This window comes from Hipposideros armiger, unplaced genomic scaffold, assembly GCF_001890085.2.
Source record: "Hipposideros armiger isolate ML-2016 unplaced genomic scaffold, ASM189008v1 scaffold_229, whole genome shotgun sequence".
Classification (NCBI taxonomy): domain Eukaryota; kingdom Metazoa; phylum Chordata; class Mammalia; order Chiroptera; family Hipposideridae; genus Hipposideros; species Hipposideros armiger.
In genome coordinates, this window is record NW_017731579.1 from 2,024,837 (window position 1) to 2,051,999 (window position 27,163).

At 33.9% G+C, this 27,163-nt stretch overlaps 1 protein-coding gene across 1 annotated transcript in view; it reads left to right on the top strand.

The window, feature by feature from the left end:
* Positions 1 to 27,163, top strand: part of MON2 (MON2 regulator of endosome-to-Golgi trafficking) — a 102,502-nt gene that overhangs the window by 3,066 nt on the left and 72,273 nt on the right. The window contains exons 2-7 of the mRNA XM_019654742.1: positions 10,695 to 10,758; positions 18,454 to 18,581; positions 19,590 to 19,721; positions 22,435 to 22,564; positions 23,854 to 23,951; positions 24,676 to 24,801. Coding sequence (XP_019510287.1) covers positions 10,695 to 10,758; positions 18,454 to 18,581; positions 19,590 to 19,721; positions 22,435 to 22,564; positions 23,854 to 23,951; positions 24,676 to 24,801 — 678 coding nt within the window. The remainder of the gene's footprint in view (positions 1 to 10,694; positions 10,759 to 18,453; positions 18,582 to 19,589; positions 19,722 to 22,434; positions 22,565 to 23,853; positions 23,952 to 24,675; positions 24,802 to 27,163) is intronic.

The window sequence follows — 27,163 nt, forward strand, 5'->3', positions numbered from 1 at the left end:
CTTCAGAGGCAATAACCTCTGAAATTTTATGTTTATGTATTTAATGAATAAAAACTTTTGGTCACTTCCTATTTGCAGGCACCACTCTAGAAATAGAGGAGAGGGATTTAATAACTGAGCATGGAAGTGTGATCAGAGTTTGTAATTCTTGAGTTGAGTCTTTATAGGATGAGTAGAAGGTAGCCAACAGAGAAGGTGGTGGTGGTCGGGTCCTTCTAGGTAGAGGAAGTAGCACGCATTTGTATTCCATGTGAAATAAATTTCATGCTGAAGGTGATGGGAAGCCACTGAAACTTTAAGAGAGGGAGCATATGACCAAATTCATATTTAGTAACATTACCATAACAGTATTGGTGGGAACAATTAGCGGGGACTGAGACTGAGGCAAAGAGGGCAGATTTTAAAAGGTGATCATTGCCTGCACTGAGGTAGCAGTAGATGTAGACAGGAAGTTGCTTGCATTGTGGTAGACCTGGATGAAATACAGTATGGATTAAAAAGAGATTTTTCAGGGAAAATTACCAGGGTATAGTGACCTTTTGCATACGTAGAGAGAGAAATCTATGATGCCTCCCTGGTTTCTGGCTTGAGAAACTGAGTGGATCACTAAGAGAAGGAATATAGGAGGAGGCAATGTTTTGGGGAAAAATGAGTAATCATGAATATATCAAGTTTCAGATTTATGTGTGACATCCAAGTGGAACTGACCAGTAGGTATTTGAAAGTGATGGTTTGGTACTTAAGAGGGAGGTGTAGAATTTCAGATTTAGGATTATCAGTTTATCCATGATAGTAGAAGCCATAGGAGTAGGTGAAATGAGCCAGGAAGAGTGTATAAAGGGAGAGTATCAGGGCTAAAGAAGGAACTTTGGGAAACAACAGCACTACGTACGGGGAAGAGACAGCGGGGTGCACTAAGTAAGGATATGGGGAGAAAGGGAATGCTTGCTAGAGTACGGTCCCTGAGAAAGCTGGAGTTTCAAGAGCATACGGGCGTTCATTGGCTTTCAATCTGAGAAGGGACACATTCTCGTCTGCTGGAGGAAGGGAAAAGGAAAAAATGGGTTTGAATGTGATAAATTTGAATCAGGGGCATAGTAGAGAGAGAAAAATGTGGACAGTTTGACCTATGACCTCTGTGTCCTTGGTAAGAAAGGATAGAAGCTTGTTGCTGTAATTAGTGATGAAAGAAGTGATGGGTGGGAAATTTGAGAGGAGCAGTGAATCAGTTTGGAGAAATGGAGGAGAAATTGATTTGGAACACTTAAGAGTCTTGGCAGGAAAAGTGTTTGAAATGATGATGGATTGTGAGATCTAGGTTGGATTCCCAAAGAAGGAAATCCAACAGAACTTTGATTGGAAGAAGATGGAAGGGTTCAGGGACTACTTGCAGCACCAATTTAATCAAAGAGCAGTGGAGTTGGGGAATGAGAGAGCTAGAAGGATAGGGACTGGGACGGTAGCAGGGATATTGGATTTCAGATTGCTAAGCAGTTTAGCACCAGGGATGATGAAGTCCAGGGAGTGGGTGGTAGAAGAGCAAGGGGTATGAATGAAGGTCATTTGAGATGGTCAGAATTAGGTTTTGGGATGGATTTTTTTTTTCTTTTTTAATGAAGTGGAATCAGTAAGGGTGTAAATAATTAAAAAGTGCAAGTAGTCTTCCTGGGCTATGTACTTCAAGTTCCTCTTGCCCATTCAGGCCGGATACAAGTTGGTGGGCAGGGATTTTTTGCCTAAATTAGCAGAGGTCCTGTGGTAGAGTTCCTTATTGTCCAGTGTCTGCTGGCTGGGGCAGTGGGGGGGGAGGGAAGGGGGGCGCAGTAGACCCTTGGTGAAGAGATGCCTTCTACTTACCTGCTTACCATGACAGGATTCTCCCTATAACCAGCTATTGGGGACTGAGGCCCAAGTCAGTTGGTTCTTCTCATTTTCAGCACTTTATGGCAGTGAAGAGTGAGGGCTGGATAATGTTTACATGCAACATTGGGAGCTGTTTTGGTTTAGTATTTTACAATGTACTATAGTTTTTTTTCTCGTTGACGTTGGTCAGAGAAGTTTGCTTATACTACAACCAATTATATTTTCTCTCATAAACATAATAGAATAAATTCATGTTTTATATACTGAAACAAATTAGTTTTCATATTTTATTCAAAAAGACTTGCCAACACTAGTCAGAACAATATGACAAGTGTGGTAAGGCGTTAATCACTTTGGTCAAGACATATAGAATACAATTTTACATAATTCTGTATACAGGCAAGCAGCTTTTTTCATTCTGCTCTTTCTTTTTAAGCTGCTGTTGGCTATTCCAGAAAAAGTAAATTAGACTTCTAAAGTCTCATTAAATTTATTTTCTTGTGGTAAATATTTTAGATGTTAACTTCAGGAGTAATATAAGCAGTAATTTTTCCACTAGGACGTCTAGAAAAATTTTACTAGCTTATTGCAGTATCCTAGGAGCATTTTACAATGAGAATTCTTTAAAAAGCTTTCGATTAGTCTATAACATGTTTTATATATTTATGGACATTAGTACCATTACCACTGAAATTTGTTGTTAAAGTATAAAACATAAGTTGTTTTTTTTTAAGTTTACTATTGTATTTTTACTTTCATGTAGAAAATGAACAGAGAGTAAAGATCAATAAATACATATTTGAGTCAAAAGGAATATATTGATCATCTTCCTAGCACTGTGCTTTGGTAACAGAGAAGAAATAAGACATTATTGCAGGCTTAAAAGAAAAAGGAAGACATACTTCAAAAATGGAATTATTTTCCTTTTTTTCTTTTATATAAGTATAGTTTATTTTCAACCATATACAAAATATTGGGTTTTGCTACTACTTAATAATTTAATAAAAATTTATTAGTGTAAAGCATGACAGGAAATACAGAAATGAATGAGAAACTGCCTTTATCTTCATGAAGTTAACTCATGGTTAAGTAAAACACTGTCTTTTCACTAGGCTAGGAACTTTTTGCATCCATTGACTATTGCAACCTGCCATTTCAGTTTTATGTATGAGGAAAATGCGGTTAAGTATAAGGTAGTAAGTAAAGCTAGAAAGTGGAAGAACAGGGTGTGAATCCATGTGCATCCATCTCTAATGCCTCTCCTTTCCATTATATCATACTGCATATGCCTTTAAAACTTACTTAACTTGTATTTATCATTATTACTATTTGTACGCCTTGTTTCATTGTTTGGTATTATTTTTCCATCTTTCCATCTTGAAATTCTCCCATTTTGACTTGTGTAACACTCTGCTTTCCTAATTCTGCCCTCTCTGTATTCCTCCTCCTTTTCTTTACATATAAGTGTATCCCAAGCTCTGTCTTGTCCTCTCCTTTCTCCATGCTCATCCCCTTACCACTGGCATCCACTCCCATTGCTTCTGGCCGTACCACAATGCTGATGGCCCCTAAATCATCTTCACTAACTCTGCTGTCTTTTTGGAGCTTGGACCTCTGTTTCCAGTTGTGCTTTGAACACATCTACCAGAATATCTTTCACATACTTCAGATAGGACTTCTTGTAATGATTATTCTTAAAACTTGTCCTTTCATCCTATTTCATTTGCTCTGTTAATATTTATCCCCGTTGCTTACCTTAGTCGTAATTAGCTACCTTCTCTCGATTCTCCTTATTCATTGTCAGCTATTCCTCCCAGCTCTGTGATTTCTAACATACCTCCCCTTCTATCTATTTTGTCAGCCATTTTTATAATTCCAGGTTTCAGTCATATGCCTGGTCTTTCATATGCATTAAGGCCACAAAAGACAAACCATTCTTTATGTTATCACCAGATTAACACAGTCAAACAGCTAAAGAACCCTCAGTGGCTACTCTGCACTTATAGAACTCCTTGGCATAGAAGAATTTGAGACCCTCTTGATCTTCCCAACCTTCCTTTCTAGCTTCATCACCATCAGCTTTTTCTTATATGCTTTTATACTTCAGCTAAGTTGCATTACCTGATATTTATTTTCCAAATATGCCATAGTGCTGTCCTCTTCCATGCTACAGCTTCTGAGGTTCCTTGGCTGGTCTAGAATCACCTGCTTGCATCTTTTTAAAATTAAGATCTTACCTTTTGTTTAATCCCACTTAAATAGTTGCTCACTATTTGTTTCATGAATGAACCAACTTTACAGATTATTTTCTAATTTCCTTCCTCATTCCTTCGTTGATTTGGTCATGAAATAATTTTTGAATACCCACTGTGTGCCATGTACTAATGCTAGCTAGTTTCTGGAGCAAAAACAGCTCCTGCCCCAGATTTTCAAGCTAGTTAGTATGCTTACCTCTGCTTTCTCCACTTTCATTTATGCTTATTTTATGTTATTTCCTTATAACTCTTATATTCACCTTCTGTTATAGCTATTTTAGTATTTTTTTTTCTTTGCTAAATAGTGCCTTATGGGTCAGTTTTGCATCTTGTTTATCCTGCTGTCCACCATAGTGCAAAGCATTTGTATATCTAGCAGGTGCTAAATAGATACTTGTCAGAGATTAAACTTTTTAAAAAGGAAAGAAAAGGGATACTGTGTATGTACAGGCATACACTATATATACACATAGCTGTCCACATGTAATCTGGATTTCAATCTTTATTTAATATAAGACTTTTTTTTTTTAAGATTTTATTGGGGAATTCAGGGAGGGGAACAGACAAGTTGCCATCCTTTTGTTCTTCAGTCTAGTTGTAGAGGACGTCGCTTTACTGACCCATGTTGGTATTATTATTGCGTTCTTCCCGGGTGAGGCAGTCGCTTGCCAGCCACTGGATGGACGCTCATGTCAGCTCATGTCAGTTCATGGCAGCTGCCGGCTGCTCACACCAGCTGCCAGCCACTCACGGTAGCTCATGGCAGCCCACTGCAGCCTATGCCGTTGCTGGCGACTCACAGCAGCCCAGCTCCAGGTGAGCTGTTGTTCACCATCTTAGCTGTAAAGGGCGCAGCATCACTGGCCCGCATGTGGGATCTGAACCGGGGCCCTGCTGCTCAGAGCTGGTGTCCCAGGCCAACTCCTAACCAACACGCCACTCGGCCGGCCCTAAGAAATTTTTTTTGTTGTTGATTCCTAGAAGCTAGATGGTTTTTTTGTCCAGTTGTTTTGAATAGGATGCCATATAGATATATATTTTTCAAAGTTTTGGGATTGTAGATTAATTGCATTTTACAGAAGAAAGTCTTATTGGTTTCAATGTAGTAATTGTTTTATGAGCATATTGTCCTCTAGGGAGTGTTCTAGATCTATTAAGTATTCCCTAGTGGGGACTTGACTTTGGGTCTTTTGATTTTACCTGCCATCTAAAATCATCACACTTCAGGCAGCTTCATACTTCCCTGGTGTCACATGAGTACATTTTGCTAAGTTGCCATTAACTTGAATTTTATATTTCTCCTTTAGCTCTTGTTTCATGCTGTGTCCTATGAATAATTAATTTGGTCCTTTGGTAAATGTATTCTAATTTTGAGGCTCTACTCTCATAGATGTTGTGAAAAATGCATGTTTTTAAAAACATGGAACATAGGAGCTTTGGTGAAAGGAAGCAGCATTTATTATTTTTAAAATAAAGTTGTACATAGTTTTAATAGTACACATTTGTTACTTCCCTTCCTAGCATCCATTTCCTCTTGCTTCCTTCAGTGGTAGGCTGCATTCTTCCTTCATTTTCATCCCTTTGAATTTAGATGCATTCATCTCATTCCTTGCTCCAGGGTTTAATCCCTGACTACTCTCACCTTCATTTCTGCCCAGGTCACATAATGCCAGTGAGTGCTCCTGGAAAAGGAAAGTTTCTTCTTCCTTCCTCAGGAACTACTGAGAGAGACCCTTTCTCTCTGCCTAGATAGTGTCATATAAAATTGTGATGTATAGAATGGCTGCAACTATATTTATTGCCAAGATTGGAAGCAGTCTGAGGATGAACCTACCCATGGAACAGGAGACAACCAAGAGAATGGCAGAGATTGAAACTGCAGCCCTGATGTCACTGTGAATCTCTTGATCAGCTTTCTTCTGGATTTTTCAATTAGTGGGCAGTAACAGCTCTCCCTCTATTTAGAACTTTCCATTTGTTTGTTTAGAAATATTTATTTTGTGGCTACTGTATGCTACACACTGATAGGCATTAGTAATATGGTGAGATGAATGAAATACGTTTCTTACCCTCATGGGGCTTCCAGATAGAATGGAGGAACAGATTTGTAATGAGGTAAATGGGATAAAGAGTTACCAGAGACAAACCATAGCGAGCTTTTTGATAGTTGCCGTAGAAAAAAGCGATGGAGGACGTGGTTCCTGTTACTGCTTATGGAACTATAAGAGCGCCATGTCAGAGGAACCCGCACCGTAAGCCCACAGCTATCTCATGTTGTTAGCAGTGGTTTAATTTCAGCCAAGCTTTATTTTTCACATTAAATTAGTGTTGATTTGGGTTTGTATTTAATTCATGAATTTGTTGGCTTTATAATTTAAGAGCTATAAAAATAAGGAGTCTATTTTTAATTTTATTTATACACAAATTTGTCAGTGATTGGGTAGGTCCATGAAATTTTTTTCTTCTTAAAAGGTATCCTTTACTCAGTTTTGAGAAACACTGGTAGGGGTGGGTACCTGGGAACCATGGAAGAATTGAGACAATGGATGGATAGAGGACAAGATAGTAAGCAGAGAAATCTCTTAGTTTAGGTTGATAATGAGAAGTTTGAAGGTGTAGAAGTGGAATTTGAGAAGAAAAAGAATACAAGATACGTTCACTACATATCCTTTGTGGCTTATTAGATTTGCGGGGTGAGGGAGAACCCCGAGAAGTCTCGCCGGTGACTGGATGGATGCTGTAGCTACTCAGAAAAAAAATGGAGACTATAGGAGGGGCTGAGGTGAGAGTTGGGGTGTGTATGTTTGTGAGATGACAACATCTGATTTGAATGTCTTGAATTTAAGGTGTCTTTTAAACATCTAGGTTAAAAAGTCCTATAGTTTAGGAGACAGGTAAGGAAAAGGAACATAATTTAGGAGTCTTCAGCTTTTAGAAAGTACTTGAAACCATGGAATTATGAGATTGCCCAGGAAGATTTTATTGAGTGAGAATTGAGGCCAGGGATATTGTAGGTGGTCTTGGAAGAGGAGTCCACATTCTCTCCTGTCTTTGCTTTTCTGTGCCACTAGCCCTCATATTCAGAATCCCTGGTGAGTGTGTATTTGGGAAGCAAAGAATATTGAGAAAGAGAAAAAATAATCCTCGAGAGAGATACATTTTAAGAGTAACAAGTATTAAACTCTGCAGTGTATTTAAGACTTTTGGTTTTCTTTCCCAACTCACTATTGCCCTCAGTAATAGAGATATTAGACTATTGACCTTAACCTGTATCATTTCCATCCAAGTGTGCAGATCTGGCACTTTTTTTTCCCCCCATGAGGGCCAATTCAGGAAAAGATAACAATGTTTACGATTGTGTAGTTCCTGTATGGATATACAAGGTATCTGATCAGAGTAGGGGATATTTTAAAGCAAGAAGTTAAAGATCCTTCTTCACACAAACAATCCTTGACAAACAGAAGGATGTGAGTCTGAGTACTTCATTTGTACAGGATACTCTTGAAGATGTGAGCTATGGACTTGAAGATGTGGTTAGGGGGACCCTAATATACAGTTGTTATCAATAAACATCAATAGTGAAACTGGGCAACACAAGGTGCCATGAGGAGAACAAGACGTTACAATGTCAAATTTTGACAATCAAAACTTTGATTTAAAAAATGAGGAGTTATGAAATAGGTCTAATTACATTAAGGCAACAAGTAGTCCTTTGGAGATTTCTTGAGTTTAGGAATAAAAATGCCAGTTATATATCTTTTAAAACATTTACTACTTTGGAACTACTAAAAAAACAACCCAATTCTTTTACCCTTTCCTTATTGTGTGTATGTGTAAAAATATTTGTTAAACATATTTTATACTTATTTACAACTTCATTTATTTATGTTTATTTATGACACATACATGAGTCCACTCTTATTTATCTTGGTAAATAAACAAGTGTGGAAATCAACAAAGTAGTGTCTGGCAAATTTAACATCCTTTACTGACACCTAGCATGCTACAGGACTGATTATGGAAACTTAGGATTTGGAAAGGTCAGACTGACTAGAATTCAGAAAGTCAAGTCCAATTACATTGTTATTTATGATGATTCAGTTTGATCAATATCTGTTGACTGAATCAGAATGAAATATTGAATTTAAGCATATGCAGGATATACAGGGCAATAGTGAGGAGGGGAGAGGTTTAATATTTGAAAATGTTGGTCGCAGAAATCTCAGTGACCACAGATTAATTTCAACTGGCCCAGTAAGAAATTTATCCAAGAGAGTTTGAGATGGAGTGTGTGAGTAGACTAAAGTATACATAATAACTTCAGTGTTCTTTAACTTTTATAGTAGTAAATTTGCTGTGGTTTGTACATCTTCAAAGTATATCCAGAACTTGACCACTTCTTATCTCAATCACTGTCACTTTGGGCCTATCTACCATCATCTCTTGCTTATAACAGCATCCTAAATATTGCTGCATTTTGGAATCACCTGAAAACTTTTAAAAACACTGATGTCTGGCTCCCATCGGCAGTCATTCTGATTTAATTGGAATGGGTTGCAACCTGGGCATCAGGATTTTTTTTAAGTTTCTGGTGCGTCTAATATGCACTGCCCCAAATAATCAGCAAATCCATAGACTTTTCCTAAAGTAGACCCTTTATTTTTATTCTTATTTCTTTTAAATAGTCCCTTTATTTTTACTATAGTTTTCTGCTAGTAGCCATGTTCATTTAATTTGGAACATTTCTATTTCTTCAAGTTAGTTAAGTCCGAAGTGTATCCATTAGGCATCTTAGTTGTGAGCAATGAGAGCTAACTCTGGCTGGTTTAAGCAGAAATGACATTTACTGATAGAATATTGAGCGGCTCACAGAATTTGTAGAAGGCTGGATGGAGCCAGCCTTAGGAAAAGTACAGGAACAGAGAGAGGCTAAACAGCTAGACCCACAGCACAGCTCGTGCCAGTGACACAGTCCTGCTGTCTGCTGAACAGTAACTGGGGGCATGAAATTGCACTACTGGTTGTGCTGGTCACTTCCTGCCACCAATCATTCTGCTGCTGTCACTGCCCTTGGAAAGGACATGTTGCCTCCACTGTGCCTGTCATCACAAAGAATTCTTTCTCTTGTCTTTGCTTTTCTGTGCCACTAGCCTCCATATTCAAATTCCCTGGGAGGTATGTATTTGGATAAGCGTAGGCTTCCAGGGCATGTGGGAAAGCAAGTATGTCTCTGGCATTTTCAATTTTTAGTAGTGGAAGATTGGCTCTGTCTTGCATCAGAACTCATGAGGTTGGAAATTCTCCAAACACAAGCAAGGGCTTCACATGGTTGGAAGCCAACAAAATGACAGAGGTGTACTCCACATAGCATAGCCAACAATGTGTTATTTATTTTATGTATTAATTCACTGGTACTCAAACTAAGAACCCATAAGGACACTGGTGTTTTTCCACAATTATTTTTAAACATTTAGAGCCTGGTCCCTTAGCAAACAGTAAGAGATACCAAAATAAATGAGCAAGTAGCAAGCAAACTAATAGGGAAACTTGGACATATTACTTATAAGTATTTATGTATTATTTTTGGAGGTGTGGAGACCAGTATAAATATAAAATAGGTATATTTATTGATAGTGAAAATGTTCTGAGTTTCTATGATGGAAGTTATCAGTATTATATGGTGACATTGTCTAATAGAAATATAGTGTGGGACACAAATGTAATCCATAAATGTAATTTTAAATTGCATTAAAAAAGTAAAAAGAAACAGACATTTAATTTTAATAATGTATATTATTTAATCTGGTATGTTCAAAATAGCACTTCAACATTTATTCAATATAAATATTTAAGGGCTAGTTTACTTTTTTTTCATGCTATGTCTTCAAAGTCTAGTGTGTATTTTAAATTTAGAGTACAGTTCAATTCAGACTAGTCACATATAAAGCGCTTAATAGCAACATGTAGTCAGTGGCTACCATATTAAACAGCAGTTTTGTGGCATTGTATAAAATGCTGTGTGGCTTCCAAGTACTGCCAGCTAACTATACTTATAATGAAGTATTTTAGACACCTTATGAAAACCGAATGGGTGTTTAAATAATGTAACCTAAAAGTAATAACAAGTGCTTGATTATCCATTCTCTTCTAATCCAAAACAGTTTTACATGATTTTGCAGTGTTTTACTTTTTTGTTTTGTTTTATGGTGGGAATGGGGATGTGAAATGGGGAAGAGAAACCTAATTTTTTTCATTAGACTTTGTTTTTGTTTATTATTTTTTATTTTCTGAACATTTAAATTTGTGAGGGTTTGGAGTATTCTAGATGCACCTTAAGGCAGAGAAAGGCAACATGCTCTAGTGCAGAGCTTGCATGTGAATAATTAAATTCATCATATTTTATTAGATTTATTGTATATGTCCTGACTAGACTTGAGGATCTGAAGTTTTGAAAATAAAAACGATAACAGTGACTGACTCTGTGCTTGAGATTTTATCTATCATATATGACTTCTTTACCCTAAATAATTCATGTTGATAATAAGTCTTGTATTCTAATTATTTTTATTCTTGCAGGCTGCTGAATCAGGAATAATTAAAGTTAAAACAATAGCTGCACGAAACACCGAAATTTTGGCAGGTAATTTTTTGCATTAAAAATTCAACAATTAATGAAAATTTGACTTAATAGAAGTAGAATCTTAAGGAAAAAAAAAAAGCAACATAATTTTCTGTAGCATAAAGTCCCTAACTTATGAACAAACTGGGTTTCCAGAGATGAATGCTATAAAATTCTCTGAAATCAAAAAGCATAAAACTACTAACTCCTGAAAGGCAAGGATTTTTCTTACTCATCTTTGCATTCTCTTCCACCTTTTGCCAATCACCTAAGACACACTTTACCCATAATAGGCATTCAGTTAATATTTGTTGTGTTGAATTGAATGGAAGAATGGTTCTCAGTCTACCGTCCATAATCTATTTTATCTTTAATATAATACAAACAAGTTATGTAGTTTTATAAATTTAGTGGTATCATATGTGTTTTGAGTCCTGGGGCTCACACAATATGGCCATGAAGAAAGAATGGGAATGGGGTGGAGAAAAGAAAACAAGTGTTTTCTTACATTCTCTTGATTGAACCTGGTTTTTGAGGACAAATTTTTAAGAGTTTCTCTTTGGCACCATTTTGATAATCAGCCTACTTCTTCCTTTTCTTTGGTGTCTTTGTGTTCTTGCCTCAATAATGAACATGGAAAGAAGAAAACTGGCATTTTTTGAGAACTTGTTACATGTTAGGCATTTATTCCACTCTATTTTATTAAGACAGTGTGGGGAACTATTATTCTTATTTTATAGTAGAGCAAGTTGAGATGCAAAGAGATGAAGTTACTTGCCTAAGGTCATGTGATATAAGTGGTGGAACTGGATTCAAATCTAGGGCTGTTCAGAGCCTATGTTCTTCCTCCTGCAGTGTGCTGCCATGGTATTGCGAGGCGAGGCATCAATACCAGCTGCTCTCTCCCCAGTGTTTATACCTAACCATTGCTCACTTCTCTGGTCCTTCAATCTGCATTTCCAGTTCCAGTAGTGCTATTGGTCTCAGCTAGTTAGAGGACAAAAGCAGCCCTATTAAATTCATTTACATAAGGTCCAAACACTAGTAAAGAATCTCTTGAACTCTCATAAATCTCTTATATTTTTAAAAAAGGATACCAATAAACCCTACCTGGTGGAATTTCAGAGTATTACAAAATAAAATGAAGACTTTGGGGAGCAGTTTAAGGGTGAGAGAGGAGAGTGGGTTTCACTTATGCTTGCCAGCTTTGCTGAAAATTTGCCCTCAGGGTTAGCTCTCCTAAGTTACATCTGTTTCTCACATCTCTGATTTTCAATATTCTGTCAAAACACCAAATAGCTTTATAACATTATTCACATCACTGAATAATGCTCTGTGTGCATGTTGAGAACGGGTAAGCAAAAGTGATGTTACCAGTAAGGGGATAGGTATGTAGAACTGGATTGGGAGGGTGGGCACGTGGGTTATGGAAATGCACGTTAGGTGGATTAGTTACTATAAGGAAGTTAATGTTTAAAGATAAATTATGACCTAGATGTTTTTTAAGTTGGAAACATCATCAGCCAATCATATTAGAATATCACTGCAAATATTTACTTTTGCTACTGTAATTGCCAACATCATGGTAAGTCCCTAATTATTCTCCAATGATAGGAATTTTCTCTGAGTCTGGAGTTGATGGAAGATATTTTTCAAAGACTGATTTCTTCAGAGGATCACTGTTCAGAGTTGTACACCAAGTAAAATGTCTAATTAGTTAATCTTAAGGATGAGTAAGAAAAATTTTGTCTCAGTCAGTATGAATTTAATATATGGGTGGGCTGTTAATTTCTTTTTTATTCAATTAGCTTTATTCAGGTCAAGGTAGAACAAATCTTTATGCACACACAGTTGTGCATGCTTTAATATCCATAGTATCCAAAGCCATGTATTCAGAAGTTATATCAGCATTTAAACTTTATCCTGGTATTTTTTGCTAATTATTTATAACTATTGTTACCTCAAAATTTATGGATTTTAGACCATTGTCATCTTGAAAATCAAAGGCTCTGAACAACAAAGAGAGTTTAAATTTGTCAGTATATAGTTTCTAAACTACTTAAATAATGCAAAGTGCAATTCAGAATACATTTAATACTGAGAAAAATATTTAGTTGACTTTTTTTTATTTTCTCAGAAGTATTTACTTCTCTATAGTGCTAGAGACTGTAGGTTATTATTTTTGTAATGGGTGTTAAATATATGATACAATTGAGGAGTCTCAAATGAGATGAGAATTTGAATCCTCAGATATCCGGCATATTCAGAAAATATAGAGGATTGCTATAAAAATCGGAATCCTTAATTAGGTTATTATTTTTGTAATGGGTGTTAAATATATGATACAATTGAGGAGTCTCAAATGAGATGAGAATTTGAATCCTCAGATATCCGGCATATTCAGAAAATATAGAGGATTGCTATAAAAATCGGAATCCTTAATTAGGATCAGTCTGATCAATGATACTCAGCATAAATTTCTAGCCAATTGTAGTTTTCCTAGACTTATTTTCCAAAGGAAGGTTATTTACATTGCAAAATAAATCTTTGCTTTACATCTCCCCTTCTTTTAAGCATCCTCCTTTAATGTTTATTTTTCTTTGTTTTCACTGCTGTCATGAATGCTGACATAAGTGGGAATGCTATGCCAGGTAATGTCAGCATTGATTCAAATATACAGATCATTATCTCAAAATTTCCTTTTTCTTTAAAGATAAAGCTCTGTGAATGAGAGATAACAACATAAAGTTTTTCATTTGTAAGGCCAAATGCCTTAATCTTACATTTGACTACTGTATAGTACAAATTGTTTTTATAATCCAAGCTTACAACATACTTGAAATTAACTGAGAAGACTTGTGTCATACAAAAATTACATAAACAGAGAATCTGCTTTTTTGAATAAATATTTGAAACAAGGAAATCAATGAGGTTGTGATATCTTTTAAAATTGTATATTTACACCATACTCAAAGCCATAATAATTACTTCTACTTATGGCTGCTTTTAGCTACTGTCAGTATACATATAGAAATTTTTCATAGGTAATCATTATGTATGATTTATGTTCTTCTTTTATCACACAGTTTCCCTCACCTTTTTCATGTCTACATGGTCTTATTACTGAAAGGTCTCTAAGTAATTTGAGTATATACTTTGGAATTTTTTCTGACATTAAAAGGTAAATTATTGGCTGACTTTAATTAGAATATTCTATCTTATCAATACATATACTTGTGATATTTTATAAATAGATAGAATATATCATACAACATATTCTTAGTAAGGGAGTAATGATGTACGATTCACCAGGGGAGATACAAAGATGGTTAATGTAATTCACCTACAATCTATATGGAAATACAAGAAATATACTTGAACAGTTTGTGCCATTCATGCTATTTAGCTTACCTGCTTTTTGAAGTCCTTTGCCAGAAATGTTCCCTTCCTGACAACGTACTTCCTTGAGGTCAGGATCAATATCTTATTCTTCTTTATGTTACTAATCGTTAGTACATTACATGTGAAGTATAATAGTGTACCCTCATTGAATGTTGGCTACTACATCAGTCACTCCAAAAAAGCAAATAAATCTCTTAGTGCTGCCTCTAGTATGCTTCTCTACCTCTCTTTAATTTTACATGTTATGATTAGTTCATGTCAGCCAGATAACAGATGAGACAGACCCTAAACAGAGAATTTTAATACTATGTGGTAAATGCCGAGAAGAAAGTATAGACAAGCTTGTTATGAGAGCATAGGGAAGGCATCTAACAGGCAAATGACTTCTCATTTTAACTGGCATATCTTTTTAATGTTGAACAGTTTTCTCTGAATATATTTTTTACTTTACATTTATTTCTTTGAGTTTTTGTGTCTTCCTTATCACATTGTTTGAGCTGTTTACGTAGCAAAAACTTCCATCGTGTATATATATCACATTTTCTACAAGCCATTTACCTTTTAATTTTTCATCTTGATGCTTTTTATTTTTACGTAGTTTAAATTTTCTGGTTTTTTCCACTCCACTTAGGAAGTGCTTCTCTTTCCACATAATTGATAGTCATTTTTTATTTTCTGACAGTTTTTCCATGGTTTAATTTTTTCTTAATATATGGGATGATGCTGGTTCTTAGATTTTATTTTATTTTGTAAAATTACTAGCCAATTGTACCAACATCATTGTTGAATAATTCTTCTTTATCCTAATCCTTTAATATGAAATTGCCCATACTTTTATTTGTCCTTCAGTTCTCGAATTATTTAAATCATTTTTAGATCTTTTGAACCATTAAAAAATTTTAAAATATTGTTAGGAGTATCAGTTTTTCCCATAAGTAGATTTTAAGGGTTTTGAGGATAACAATTGTGTCTACATCACATTTTATTTTTTTCACAAGAATTATAATTTGTTATTTAATGACCATTAAAATTTATCATGATACAACTTTTATTAACCCCTAAGAATGTGATTCATAGTGGGGTATCCTAGTTTAATTCTTTTTTTCCAGGATAAAAACTGCAATCATGCAGTGAAACTGCTCAGAGCAAGGAAACCCCTGGGATATGGGGACCTGCTGGACCTTGTTCAGGTGTGTGGCAGTGCGTTGTTCGACCTCACGGTTACAAATTTGGAAGTGACATCTATTTAACAAACACAGTGTTTTCTATTAAAGGAATTATGTTTATTAAGGGACTTCGATAGAAAATAAACTTTTACTTTTGTTTTTTTACCCACAAAGCTGTCTTTATATTTTAATGGAAATTTAAGTAGAAAATTTTGATTAAGAGTTGACCTTTTCTTCTTTTTTTCCTGGAATGATAAAAAAAAAAGTATGTTTTTATATTGTTGTACAGCCTTTTCTTTTCTTCAGTGTAATTTTGAGAATCTAAACCCATAAGGAGGTTTTTATATAACCTATGCTTAAAAGCATGTCATTAAAATTACTGTATATAAAAGGAGAGCAGTTATCTCTCAAACAGAAGAGCAAGATAAATTTCTGCTTCCTAGAACAACTATCACTTTTAAAAGAAGGAAAAAAAATCAGTAACTTTTTTTCCCCTGTGATCTTTATCTTACTGCACTATGATCTGGATATGGCGGATACGTTTTTGTTTTTCACACTATGTTTCAAAAGACAGAACAGATTAATAAATAGTTAATAAAATTTAAAAAATTTTTTTATTGACCATCTATTCTGGATAACAAAGAAACTTCCTTTTTGGCCATTATATTCTCATATAAAGTGGGAGAAAAAAAGTGAAAAGGAGATGAGCGATAGATGTTTGATTCCTTTGAGTTACATTAAAATGAAGTTTTTAAAAATTATTTTTATTGCTACGTTAAGTTTATCTCAGTTTGATAGACCTGGATAACTGTGACTGACATGTATATAACATTTCACTATAACTCTCCCTATTTTATTCTTTCTAAGATGCGTAGTTTTTTCACATTTTAACATTCCCCAAATAGGAATTCATCTGATACTGGATGACATCTTAGAATCCTGTGGGCCAGGTAGTTGTAGTTAGTTGTCTTTTTCAGTGCATGTATGAACTTTTTCATATTTGTTCATATTATTATCCCATCAGTAGAGTTACATGCATTGTTGATATCACGTAAGTTTAAGTGCAATTTAAAATGTCACCTTAGTTGTTGTGCAGAATCCATTAGCATCTCATGGTAAGCTCAAAAAAGCACCAACATCAAAACATGCAGAATGGGTTTCATTGCTTTAGAAGATCTCAGAGACAAAGGTGAAATACTCTCACACGAAATGAGGTACCTCCAATGCTCTTGAAGGCTTAGAGTATGAAATTGTGAGGAAAAATTTCAAGTAATTAGTGAACATTGTATCATAGTTTAATTGGCACTGATTTTCTTTCTGTGTGATATTATGGGCGTGTCTTAAAAATCATTGTCATCAGAGACTATGAAAGCACATTGTGTTTCCTTCTGTGAAGACATGATCCCTTTCCTTCATTTATCTGAAGACTTCAGGCAGACTTTAAAGTGCAGATCATTGCTTCCTCTGAAATACTTTTAACCCTTTTTACTTCTGTTTGTATCATGCTGTGTATTTTAAAAAGTTGTGGGAAGAATAGTGAATCAGATTTGAAGACATACCGGGGGTGCCAAAAAAAAAGTATACGCATTTAAAGAGATGCTATCTTAAAATGTGTATGCATTTTTTTGTATTTCCAAATTCTGTCTGCACCACCTACTTGTCACTTGGGCCAAATCATGCCCTATAAACTCTATATGATTACTATGATACTCAAATGAGAAGTGCATGTTAACATCATAAAAATTATAAATGCAACTCGTTACTATTGAAATCTTTTATTTACCTGAACAACATTTAACAATTACAAACGCCCAGCAGGGTTAGGGGTAGCCCACATTCTGGCAGTATTGAATATTGCAGGATATTTACTACTTGAGAATAGTATTTTTAGAGCTTTAGTATCATCTTTTAGTCATTCATATAAATGTTTTGAAACATTGCTATAGAAAATTTATGTCTCTGGCTTTGAATCAAAACCTTTATGCACGAGAAAGCAAGGAAATAAGGCAAGGGAGCCCTTTGGGAATCTGTTCTTTGCCATCTCTTAGCTGTGCTAACTCACTAATTTATGCTGATGTACTGAGGGACTTTGCAGAGCATGCTGTAGAAAGTTGTAGTCTTTATTTGCCATACCGTAAAGGGAACTTTGGGAGCAGGAAGGTGGAGATTTAAATGATAAAATTAATGTTAACATTGGTTTTATACTTTTAATGGTGATTCTGGATACCTTTCTCACAATCTCTTTTGAAAAACATGTTGAAACTCAGATTTGTATGTCTTTATTATAAATCTTAACCGCAAAAAATAGTTGATGGACATAGTACGTACCTTTAAAGCATATACCAAACGCGTAAGTTTAATGCGCTCTTGGTTCAGAATTCCATGTTTTTATTAAATTCCTCAAGGATGACAAGCCAGTTTTATTCTTATTCATCTTTGTATAGGCGTTCAGTATGTATTGACTTAATTTCATTTTGTCATATACAATTCAGTTTGTGCATTTTCTAACCTTTTACATTTTTTTGCCACTTTAAAACTTCTGAAAGAATTGGTTTCGTAAAAGGAGTTAAATTAAAATTTAGAATTACAGCATGTACATCCAATTAATTTAAAGCAAAGCTTCAGTAATGAAAGGAGTAATGTTTTTAATGAGTTTATTTCTTGAAGAAGAAATTATGGCTATGTAAATTCAGAGCATATAAATAAACTTATAGGGAGTTTCTGAACATTCAGAAGCATGGTGGGGATGATGTGTATACTATTTTAAATTACTTTTTCTGCTCTAGAGTATGAATTTTTATTCATGTTTTTTCTTCAGCACTACTGAAGAAATAGCATGCTTCTCTGAGGCAGGATAGAACTTCTGAGAGGTTGACCTTAAAGAGTTTATAGTAGAAGAAGGAGAAGAACCAAAGGACAGCATGTCAGGAAACAGGCATGGCAAAGCTGTAGTGAAGGGACAGTTTAGATACAGAGCCTATAGCATTTATTTGAAGTATTTTAACTCTTATACTTGATTTTAATTTGGAGTTTATTTTACATAAAGTGGTTTTAATTAAATTGTCATTACTGGTTCTAATTATATAAAAATGTGTTGCTGTTTATGAATTAGATTTGATAATTTATTTTATATGTTTTCTAAACAAAGCATTGAAAGAGAACAGCTCGGAAGTTGTCCAGCCTTTTCTCATGGGTTGTGGAACCAAGGAGCCGAAGATCACTCAGCTATGTTTGGCCGCCATTCAGAGACTCATGTCACATGAAGTTGTGTCTGAGGTAATGTGAAGATTTTATCTGAACTGGGCACCTTAGAATCAAATCAGGAATTTTCATAAGGGGAGAATGAAACATACCTGATGTTTAATGTAAAAGTTTTATGAATAGCAATGTCCTTGAAGGACATGGATTAATTTTAAAAGATTAACAAATTTTATCATTATTAAACACTCATAAGTAAAGAATGAAATGAAGCGCATTTTGTCAAGTCATTTATAATTTAAGTAGTCATGGTTCAGTAATATAACAATTTTGAGAACCCAGCAAACATTCAATATCACTGAAGAGAATATAAATCATAAATATTTTTTAAAAAGTAGGAGGGAAAAATCATGACTGTTTCCTAGATTATCTGAAGTGATAATTTGTTGTTCATTAACTTGAGTATATTGTTCATATCTAATCTTACAATATTAAAACAAGGAAAAACATTTCACCACTATGAATCTGCACCCTTGTATCAAATGTAATGGTGTTAACCTTAACGTTGTACTCCATAAGCTGCTTTAATAGAAGTGGTAAATTCTTCTGCCTTTAGTATAGCATTCTAAACAAGTCAGACTTGAGTTTATAGATATGTTGTTAATTTAAGTTGCATTTTGGTTTTTCTATAACATATTGTAGATGGAATAATATATAAGAAACAGCAGACTCATAGTTTACATATGTCCATATTCATCAGTGTCCAGATGAAAGGTACCCATATTATTGTAGACATGAGCTTTAATTTTAACTAGGTATTTCAGAACTATATGCTGCTATTTGCAAATACTCAAATGGTATATTATATTTTAAAGAAATTAATTTTTTTGAGAAGAAAATTAATTAGTTGTAAGTCTCAAATTGGTTGAGAGACATGTGTTTAAATCTGTATATCTAGAAACATGGGTCTTATTGTGATCAAGAAATTTTCCCCAGGTAAGGTAATAGTTGTATACTGTTTCTTATTTAGGAACTTAAACACTTATATTTTATTTGTTGACAATAATTAAAATAATTATTTTACAGACTGCAGCTGGAAATATAATTAACATGCTTTGGCAGCTAATGGAAAATAGTCTTGAAGAACTTAAGCTACTTCAAACAGTTCTTGTTCTTTTAACAACCAATACAGTAGTTCATGACGAGGCACTCTCCAAGGTAGGAAACCTGTTTGGCAAAGTTCGTAAGTGCTTTGAGACAGTATTTGAATAAGCTGGCTGAAAGAGAAAAGCCTGGTACTGTTAGAACCTAAAGCAACTTCCTTGTAGCTATTGTGATAATGGACCTTGCATGGTGCCTTGTTTTTCCTAGATTAGAGTTGAAATCAGGTTAGGGTGATTAACCAAAGCTCTTTGGGAATACTGACAGTCTTAGTTATGAATAGGAAAGGGGAAAAGACGAGTAGCAGAGGAATAAAAATAGGGGAGGAGGAGAGTGAGAGAAAAATGTATTTTGAGGTGTCAGTGTTCTCCACAGTTGCCTTGGGTATTCCCTCTCGTAGCTCTCCATTATCCGCTTCTAAAAATAATCTCACATGTTTATGATACGTAAGCCAGATAGTTTAATTTAAAACTGTCCCTTATGTAGCTGGAAAAGTGTCCTTTTCGCATTTATACTATAAAGCTGCATGTATGATACCAATTTCTTATTTCTAACTACTCCCACTCTCTTTGGACTATATAACAGTTGTTCAATTATTTATTTCACTCTTTAAATTTTTTTTAAAGTTATGATATATTTCTAAAGAACATAAAGTACACAGAGTAATATAAAGAGCAGTCTTTAATTAATGGTTTATTGTTTAATGAATTTGTTGGACTTTTACTAATAGTTCTAATATAATTTGTGTACCTTTATGGATGGATGGCTTATAAAGTAGAAAAGTATACTGTCAGATTAAGCTATGTAAACTATCTCTAGAGAGTATGCTATCTTTGCTACTTATTCCTTTGATGTTCTTAGGTCATAATGAAATTTTACTTAATTGCAAATAGTTTATTCTTTTTAAGCCCTTGCCTGCTTTATAAAATATTTTATTTATTTTTATATATACTTTTGTTGTATATAGTTCCTCTTGGTTTCTAGCTATCAAATTATTGTTCTGATATATATGTATTTAAAATTTTATAAAATATTAACATTTGACCTACCAAAGTAATAAGAACTCATTGTAGTTTTATAAATAAATATAGGATTTATTTTAGCATTTATGTTGGTTAATTTAGAAATATATTTTGGGATAAAAAATGAAGTATAAAGAAATAATGCAAAATTGAGTAATACGAAAGCTTCTATATAGTATGTATCTTTCCTTTATGTTGAAATTTAAAGAGTAGTTGTGGTATCAGAGGCTTGTTTCCTTAAAAACCTGTAATATGATTAATATGATAAGGTACAGAATTTAAATTACCATTATGTTTTTCTTCAAGAATGGCTTCTTTTAAAACTGTAAAACTTCTAGAACACGTAGGAGAAAAATCTACCTTGGGGTAGACAAAGATTTCTTAGGGCACAAAATCCATGAATTATGTATAAAAGGAGCCACAGAATGGGGGAAAATTTTCACAACTATCTGACAAAGGACATTTATCTAGAGTTTATAAAAATCCTTACAACTCATTCATAAAACAAACAACCCAATAAAAAAATGGACAAATGATTTCAACAAACGCTTCACAAAATAAGGTATTCAAATGGCTAATGAATATATGGAAATTGGCTCAGCCTCAGTAGGTATCAGGGAAATGCAAATTAAAACTGCAAGGAGATATCATTACATATCCATTAGAATAGCTAAAATTTTAAAGGACTGACCAAATCAAGTGTTGTTGAGAATGTTGAATAGCTCTGAACTCACACATACTGCTGGCAGGAATATAAAATTGTAAAGCCACTTTGGAAAACTAGCAGTTTCTTTAAAAGTTTAACTTATACTTACCATATGATCCAGCCATTTCACTTCTCAGTATTTATTTACCCAACGTCAGTAAAAACACATGTCCTCACAGAGACTGGTATGTGAATATTCATAGCAGCTTTATTTATAGTAGCCAAAAACTGGAAACAACTTAAGTGTCCATCAGGTGAATGATTAGCAAAATGTGGTAGACCTATACCTTAAATACTACTCTGAAATAAATAAGCACAAAGTACAAGTATTATAAGTGAAAGAAACCAGACACAAAAGAGGGCAAACTGAATGATTCTAATTGTAGAAAATGCCAACTGATCTATAGTGAAAACAGCAGATGAGTGGTTGCCTGGGGCCAAGGATGGAGGAAAAAATGGACTGTAAAAGAACACAAGGATATTTTTAGGGTGATGGAAATTTCTTGTGTCTCAATTGTGGCAGTAGTTTCATGGGTAAATGTAACTGTCAGAACTCATCAAATATAAATTCTAGAAGGAATATAGTTTATTATATATTGCACTTTAATAAAGTTGATTTTTAAAATGACTCCTTTTAAAAATTATATTTTAATTTCTTTATATACTTAGGTTTATATAGTGTTTCTCCAGATGATTTAGTGACATAACAAACTTTGAGTACTTCTTATTTGCAAAGAAGTTATTCCGGAGTAAAAAATCACAGCACATTATTATATACATGCTAAAAGTGCCTAATTGTAAAAGATGTATTTCACATTACCTTACTTAATCTATGTGGCTATATATTTACTGAAAACTTGAATTATTTCAAAATACAAGGGTGTTGGTAGTTTTATTGTATAAAAGGGCAGGACTTTTAGTATCTGTGATCGAGACAGCCAAATGTAAATTATTTAATTTTAAGTTACATCAGATAAAATAAAAATAAAAGTCATGTTCTTCAGTCTTATTTCACACTAAATGAATTTTTCTTTTTTTTAAGGCAATTGTTCTTTGTTTTCGACTACATTTCACAAAAGATAATATTACAAATAATACAGCTGCTGCTACAGTGAGACAAGTTGTTACTGTTGTTTTTGAGAGGATGGTTGCTGAAGATGAACGACACAGAGGTACAGTGATGAAAACTGTTTCCTTTTGACAGTGGGTGGTTATTATATCCATGATTCCTCTTTTATTTTCAACCTCTTTCCTGTGAACTTAGACTATCTAAAAATGAGAATCCTTTGAAAAATATATTTATCAACATTATTATATTGATGACAATTCAAAAAATAAATCCCCCACAATTATATCACCCTAAGAAGTCGACTCTTTATTTTCCATGTATATTTCTAATGTGTGCATAATTTCATATTAAGGATGGTATTTTCACATTTTCTCTCAATATGTATTTTTGGCCAAACATTACATTTATATAAATTTTTTATGTTATTCTTTAATTTTTTGTTAGTTTTTAATTTTTGTAATTTTAATTTTAATGGTTGCATTATATTTTGCTGCTTTTCTATAATTTAATGAACAAGTCTCCTATTGTACCCTTACATTGTGTTCAATATTTTAGTATTGTTTTGAGTGTCTTCCTACATGTACTTTTTCCATTTGAATTACTTTTCTAGTGTAAATTCCCAAGAGTGGGCTTCCCTCATGTAAATTTTTGCCTGTGCTTATTAACATGTGTTAATAAAGAATATTTATGTAATGTAAAGATTAATCTTTTCCTCTACCTTTATTGTGATTTCTAACATCCGTTTTTGTGATTTTAAAATTTTCCTAAAAACTTAGAAACATGTCCTTTCAGAGAGCTGGCAGATACTGTTGGTTATAATTTTTATAATTTGATAACTTTATAGAAATTTTTTTTTCATTCATTATTATTGGATGAAAAGTAAATTTTTTTTTCATTGTTAGTTGAAAAGATCATAAGGTGCTACCATCATGAGCAACTTTTTCTGCTTTATATAGCTGAGAAACAAAACAAAAGATTAAATTATCTTTCCCTTATATGGTTTTTTTCCCCTTAAACTCTTAATATATATAGTCTTTCATTTATTTGATGTTCTTTTGGTAACACTGGTAAAAATGGCAATGCTAGTAAGAAATGATAGCACTGCCTACTCTAATAATTACCTGAGAGACTGGGTAAATCAAATGACTGGATAAAGATACTAAACTTATTAAAATGAAAGTAAGACAGCGAACTGTGATTTTTATGGCATTTTGTATGAAAATAGATTCCCAATTTTTTTTTCATTTTGGAGTCATAGTTCTAAACTTATAATTAAAGTTTATAATTCTATAAGTAACTATTTATTTTAAACATACCTTTTAAATAGTATGCGGTATTTGATTTACTAAAGGTCATTATGAACTCCTAAAACCCATCTTACTTTGATTGCAGATATTATAGAACAACCAGTACTGGTCCAAGCAAATAGTAACCGAAGATCTGTCAGTACCCTTAAACCCTGTGCTAAAGATGCATATATGCTTTTCCAGGTATTTCAGTTGATGTAAATAATTTTTATTGTAAAATATAATTTTGTGTAAATTTTTTATTTTAGAAGTTTGTATGTATGATTTAATTTTTTTAAAGTGTCAATTTTTTAAATTGTCAAACTTGAAAGCATTAAAAGTAGCATTTCAAAAAAGTTCTAAAACATTGAAGAGCATCTATAGCTAATTAACATGAGACATAAAATGTTATGTTTCACTTTAAGGAAATAAAATGAATTAAACCCAGAACTAGAAAATAGGGAAATTAGGGATGAGTAGTCATATAAAATAATTTAACAGAAAAATTTAAGTAATAAACCTCTGATCTACTTAATATAATTTGGTATACAAACACCTGATTTTTATATTACTTGTCATGAATAAATCTTTCAAGTAAAATAAAATTCATCTGTACTGAATGTTTTATTAATTTTGATAAAAAAGTTTTAAGTAGGTTTTCATTAAAAAAAGTTAGCTTAACCATTTATCTGTGCACTCTATTGTAAATAATTATGTGATTCATTAAAAGTTTACTTATATAATCAAGTATACAATTTGTCAAAATTTGAAGTACCAGTGCTTAGTTTCTAAGGGGTATAAACAACTACTGTTTAAGAAGAGATAATTTTAAAACATTTTATGAACCATTAATTTTGAAAAACATCTTTCATTCCAGTATGTGAATGTTTTATCTATTTTTTAATTATTGTTTGACTTATTTTTACAGGACCTTTGTCAGTTGGTTAATGCTGATGCCCCTTATTGGCTAGTAGGAATGACAGAAATGACTCGAACATTTGGCCTCGAATTACTTGAGTCAGTCTTGAATGATTTTCCACAAGTCTTTTTACAAGTAAGCCATTAGTAGTATCTTGCAACAAAGTTAATCTTTAATTTTTTCACAGATATTTTTCAAGAAAGCAACATGTATTTTTCCCACATTAAAATATGCAAAGAATTATATCCTTAGATTTGATATATAATAATTTTGTGTTACCTTACATTTTTGTAGTGCCCTCGCATCTTGAAATTTTAACATTAGAAGGAATCTCTAAAGACCATCTAGTGAGGCATTTCTCAATCAAAGGGTGTATGAAGGAATGTGATATGTGAGCTATTTTTGTAATATTTAAAACCAAAAGAAATTGTTATTGATTTTTACTTGATTACATGTAGCTATGTGCTTGTAGATAATTTTAATGGAAAAAAGAACTAGTCAATGCTTAATAAATTTAATGTACAATAAAAATAATTCAAAACAGAAAGCTAATAGAACAGTAAGAAAGAATTCAAACTTTTCATTTTACTTCTTAGAAGCTAAAGTCCAAAATTGATTCAGTGATTTACATAGGGTTCCTAGCAGATCTTAACTAAAATTTAGGTCTTTTAACTACTAATCTAGTTATGATGCCCTGCCATGCTGCTTCTCTAAGTCTTCTGTTTTGTCCTTTGCTCTTACCTACAAAATGTGTGAACCAAGTGCCAGAATAGTACAAGATCCTTTAGCCCAGCAGTTGGGACTGGAATTTTTATTACATGGTTCAAATTTTTGGTATATATTCTGCAAATTTTCAATGCTTTTGGTGATAGTGACCAATATTAACTTATGATTCTCTTTCTTGTACTAGAATAAGTAGTGTTTAGCTATAACTTATCTAACAATCTTGTATGAAATGATAGCCATACAGCTACCACTTTTTGATTGCTTACTCATGCTATAACTGTGCAAAATTCCTTACATATTACATCCATTATTACATTCTTTTTAATCTCTTTATAAATGCCTGAGAAGTACCAGTTATTCCTACTTTACACAGGAAGAAGCTGAGGCTTTCAGAGAGTTAAGTAATTTGTCTAAAGTTTTATGGTTTGTAAGTGATGAAGTTGGGATTTCAACCCATTTTTATACAGATTCCAAATTAGTTTCTCTTCTTACCCCCTCTTTTTTATTCACACCCATATCCCAACCATTACCTTCAAAATATATACAGGATCTAGTCACTTCATATGACTTTTACCACAGTCTTCCAAATCTAAGCCACCATTACCTCTTACCTCAGTTACAGCATTAGTTTCTCAATTGGTCTCTCTGCATCTACACCTGCTCTATTCTGTTAATGGTTGCTTCTCACACCATGCCCAGAATGGTCTTTTTTTTTTTTTTTTTAAGGCTTTTTTATTGGGGATCTGGAGAAGGGAACAGTGTTGGGGAATTGGGAAAGGGGAACATTGTGTTTTTCCAGGACCCACAAGCTCCAAGTCAAGTTGTTGTCCTTCAGTCTTAGCCATGGAGGGCACAAGCTCAGCTTCAAGTCCAGTAGCTGCCGTGAATCTTAGTTGCGGGGGCATGTAGTTAACCATCCCATGCGGGAATCGAACCAGCAACCTTGTTGCACACTGAGCCATCCGGCCCAGCTCGCTACTGCTCAGCTCAAGGTGCCATGTTAAATCTTAGTTGCGGGTGGGCACAGCTCACCATCCCATGAGGGGGTCAAACTGTCAAGAGCATGTGCTCTCACCAACTCAGCAGCAGCTCAGCTCGGGCGCAGCTCACTGGCCCATGTGGGAATCGAACCGGCGACCCTGTTGCTCAGAGCTCACGCTCTTAGCCAACTGAGCCACTCGGCTGGCCCCAGAATGGTCTTTAAAAACAAGTCAGATCTTTTCAGTCTTTTGTAAAAGTGTTTTAGTAGATGACCTTTTTGCCCAGAGTAAAAAATGAAGTCCTAATTATGATCTATGGAACTTTTTATAATCTAGTCCCCAATATTCCTTTGTCTTATGTCCTTTCACTCTTCTTCTTGCCATTACTTTTTAGCCACATTGTCAGTCTTGCTGTTCCTTAAATGACCCAAGTAGATTCCTGCTTCAGGGCTTTTGTAGTTACTGTTTCCTGGGTTTGCTTTTCTCTCTTGTAGATTGTTCTCATTCTTTGGAGGTCTCTGAAGGATGAAGTGTATAGTTAGTTGGCTGAAATAGGTAGAATAGGAAAAGAATATTCCAGAGCAGTGACCCTGAGAAAGGATCTGTCACTAGAAAATAAGCTCTATAAGGGCAGGGATAAAATTCAGCTTAACCCTGAATGCCTTTCCCTAGCAGAGTGCCTGGTACATGTTAAGCAGTCAGCAAGTAATCGCTGAATAAGTCAATAAAATGTAGTAGATGAGGAAAAAAGGCAGTCTTTTGCCTTCTTCAAAATAAAATCAGCAAGTTAT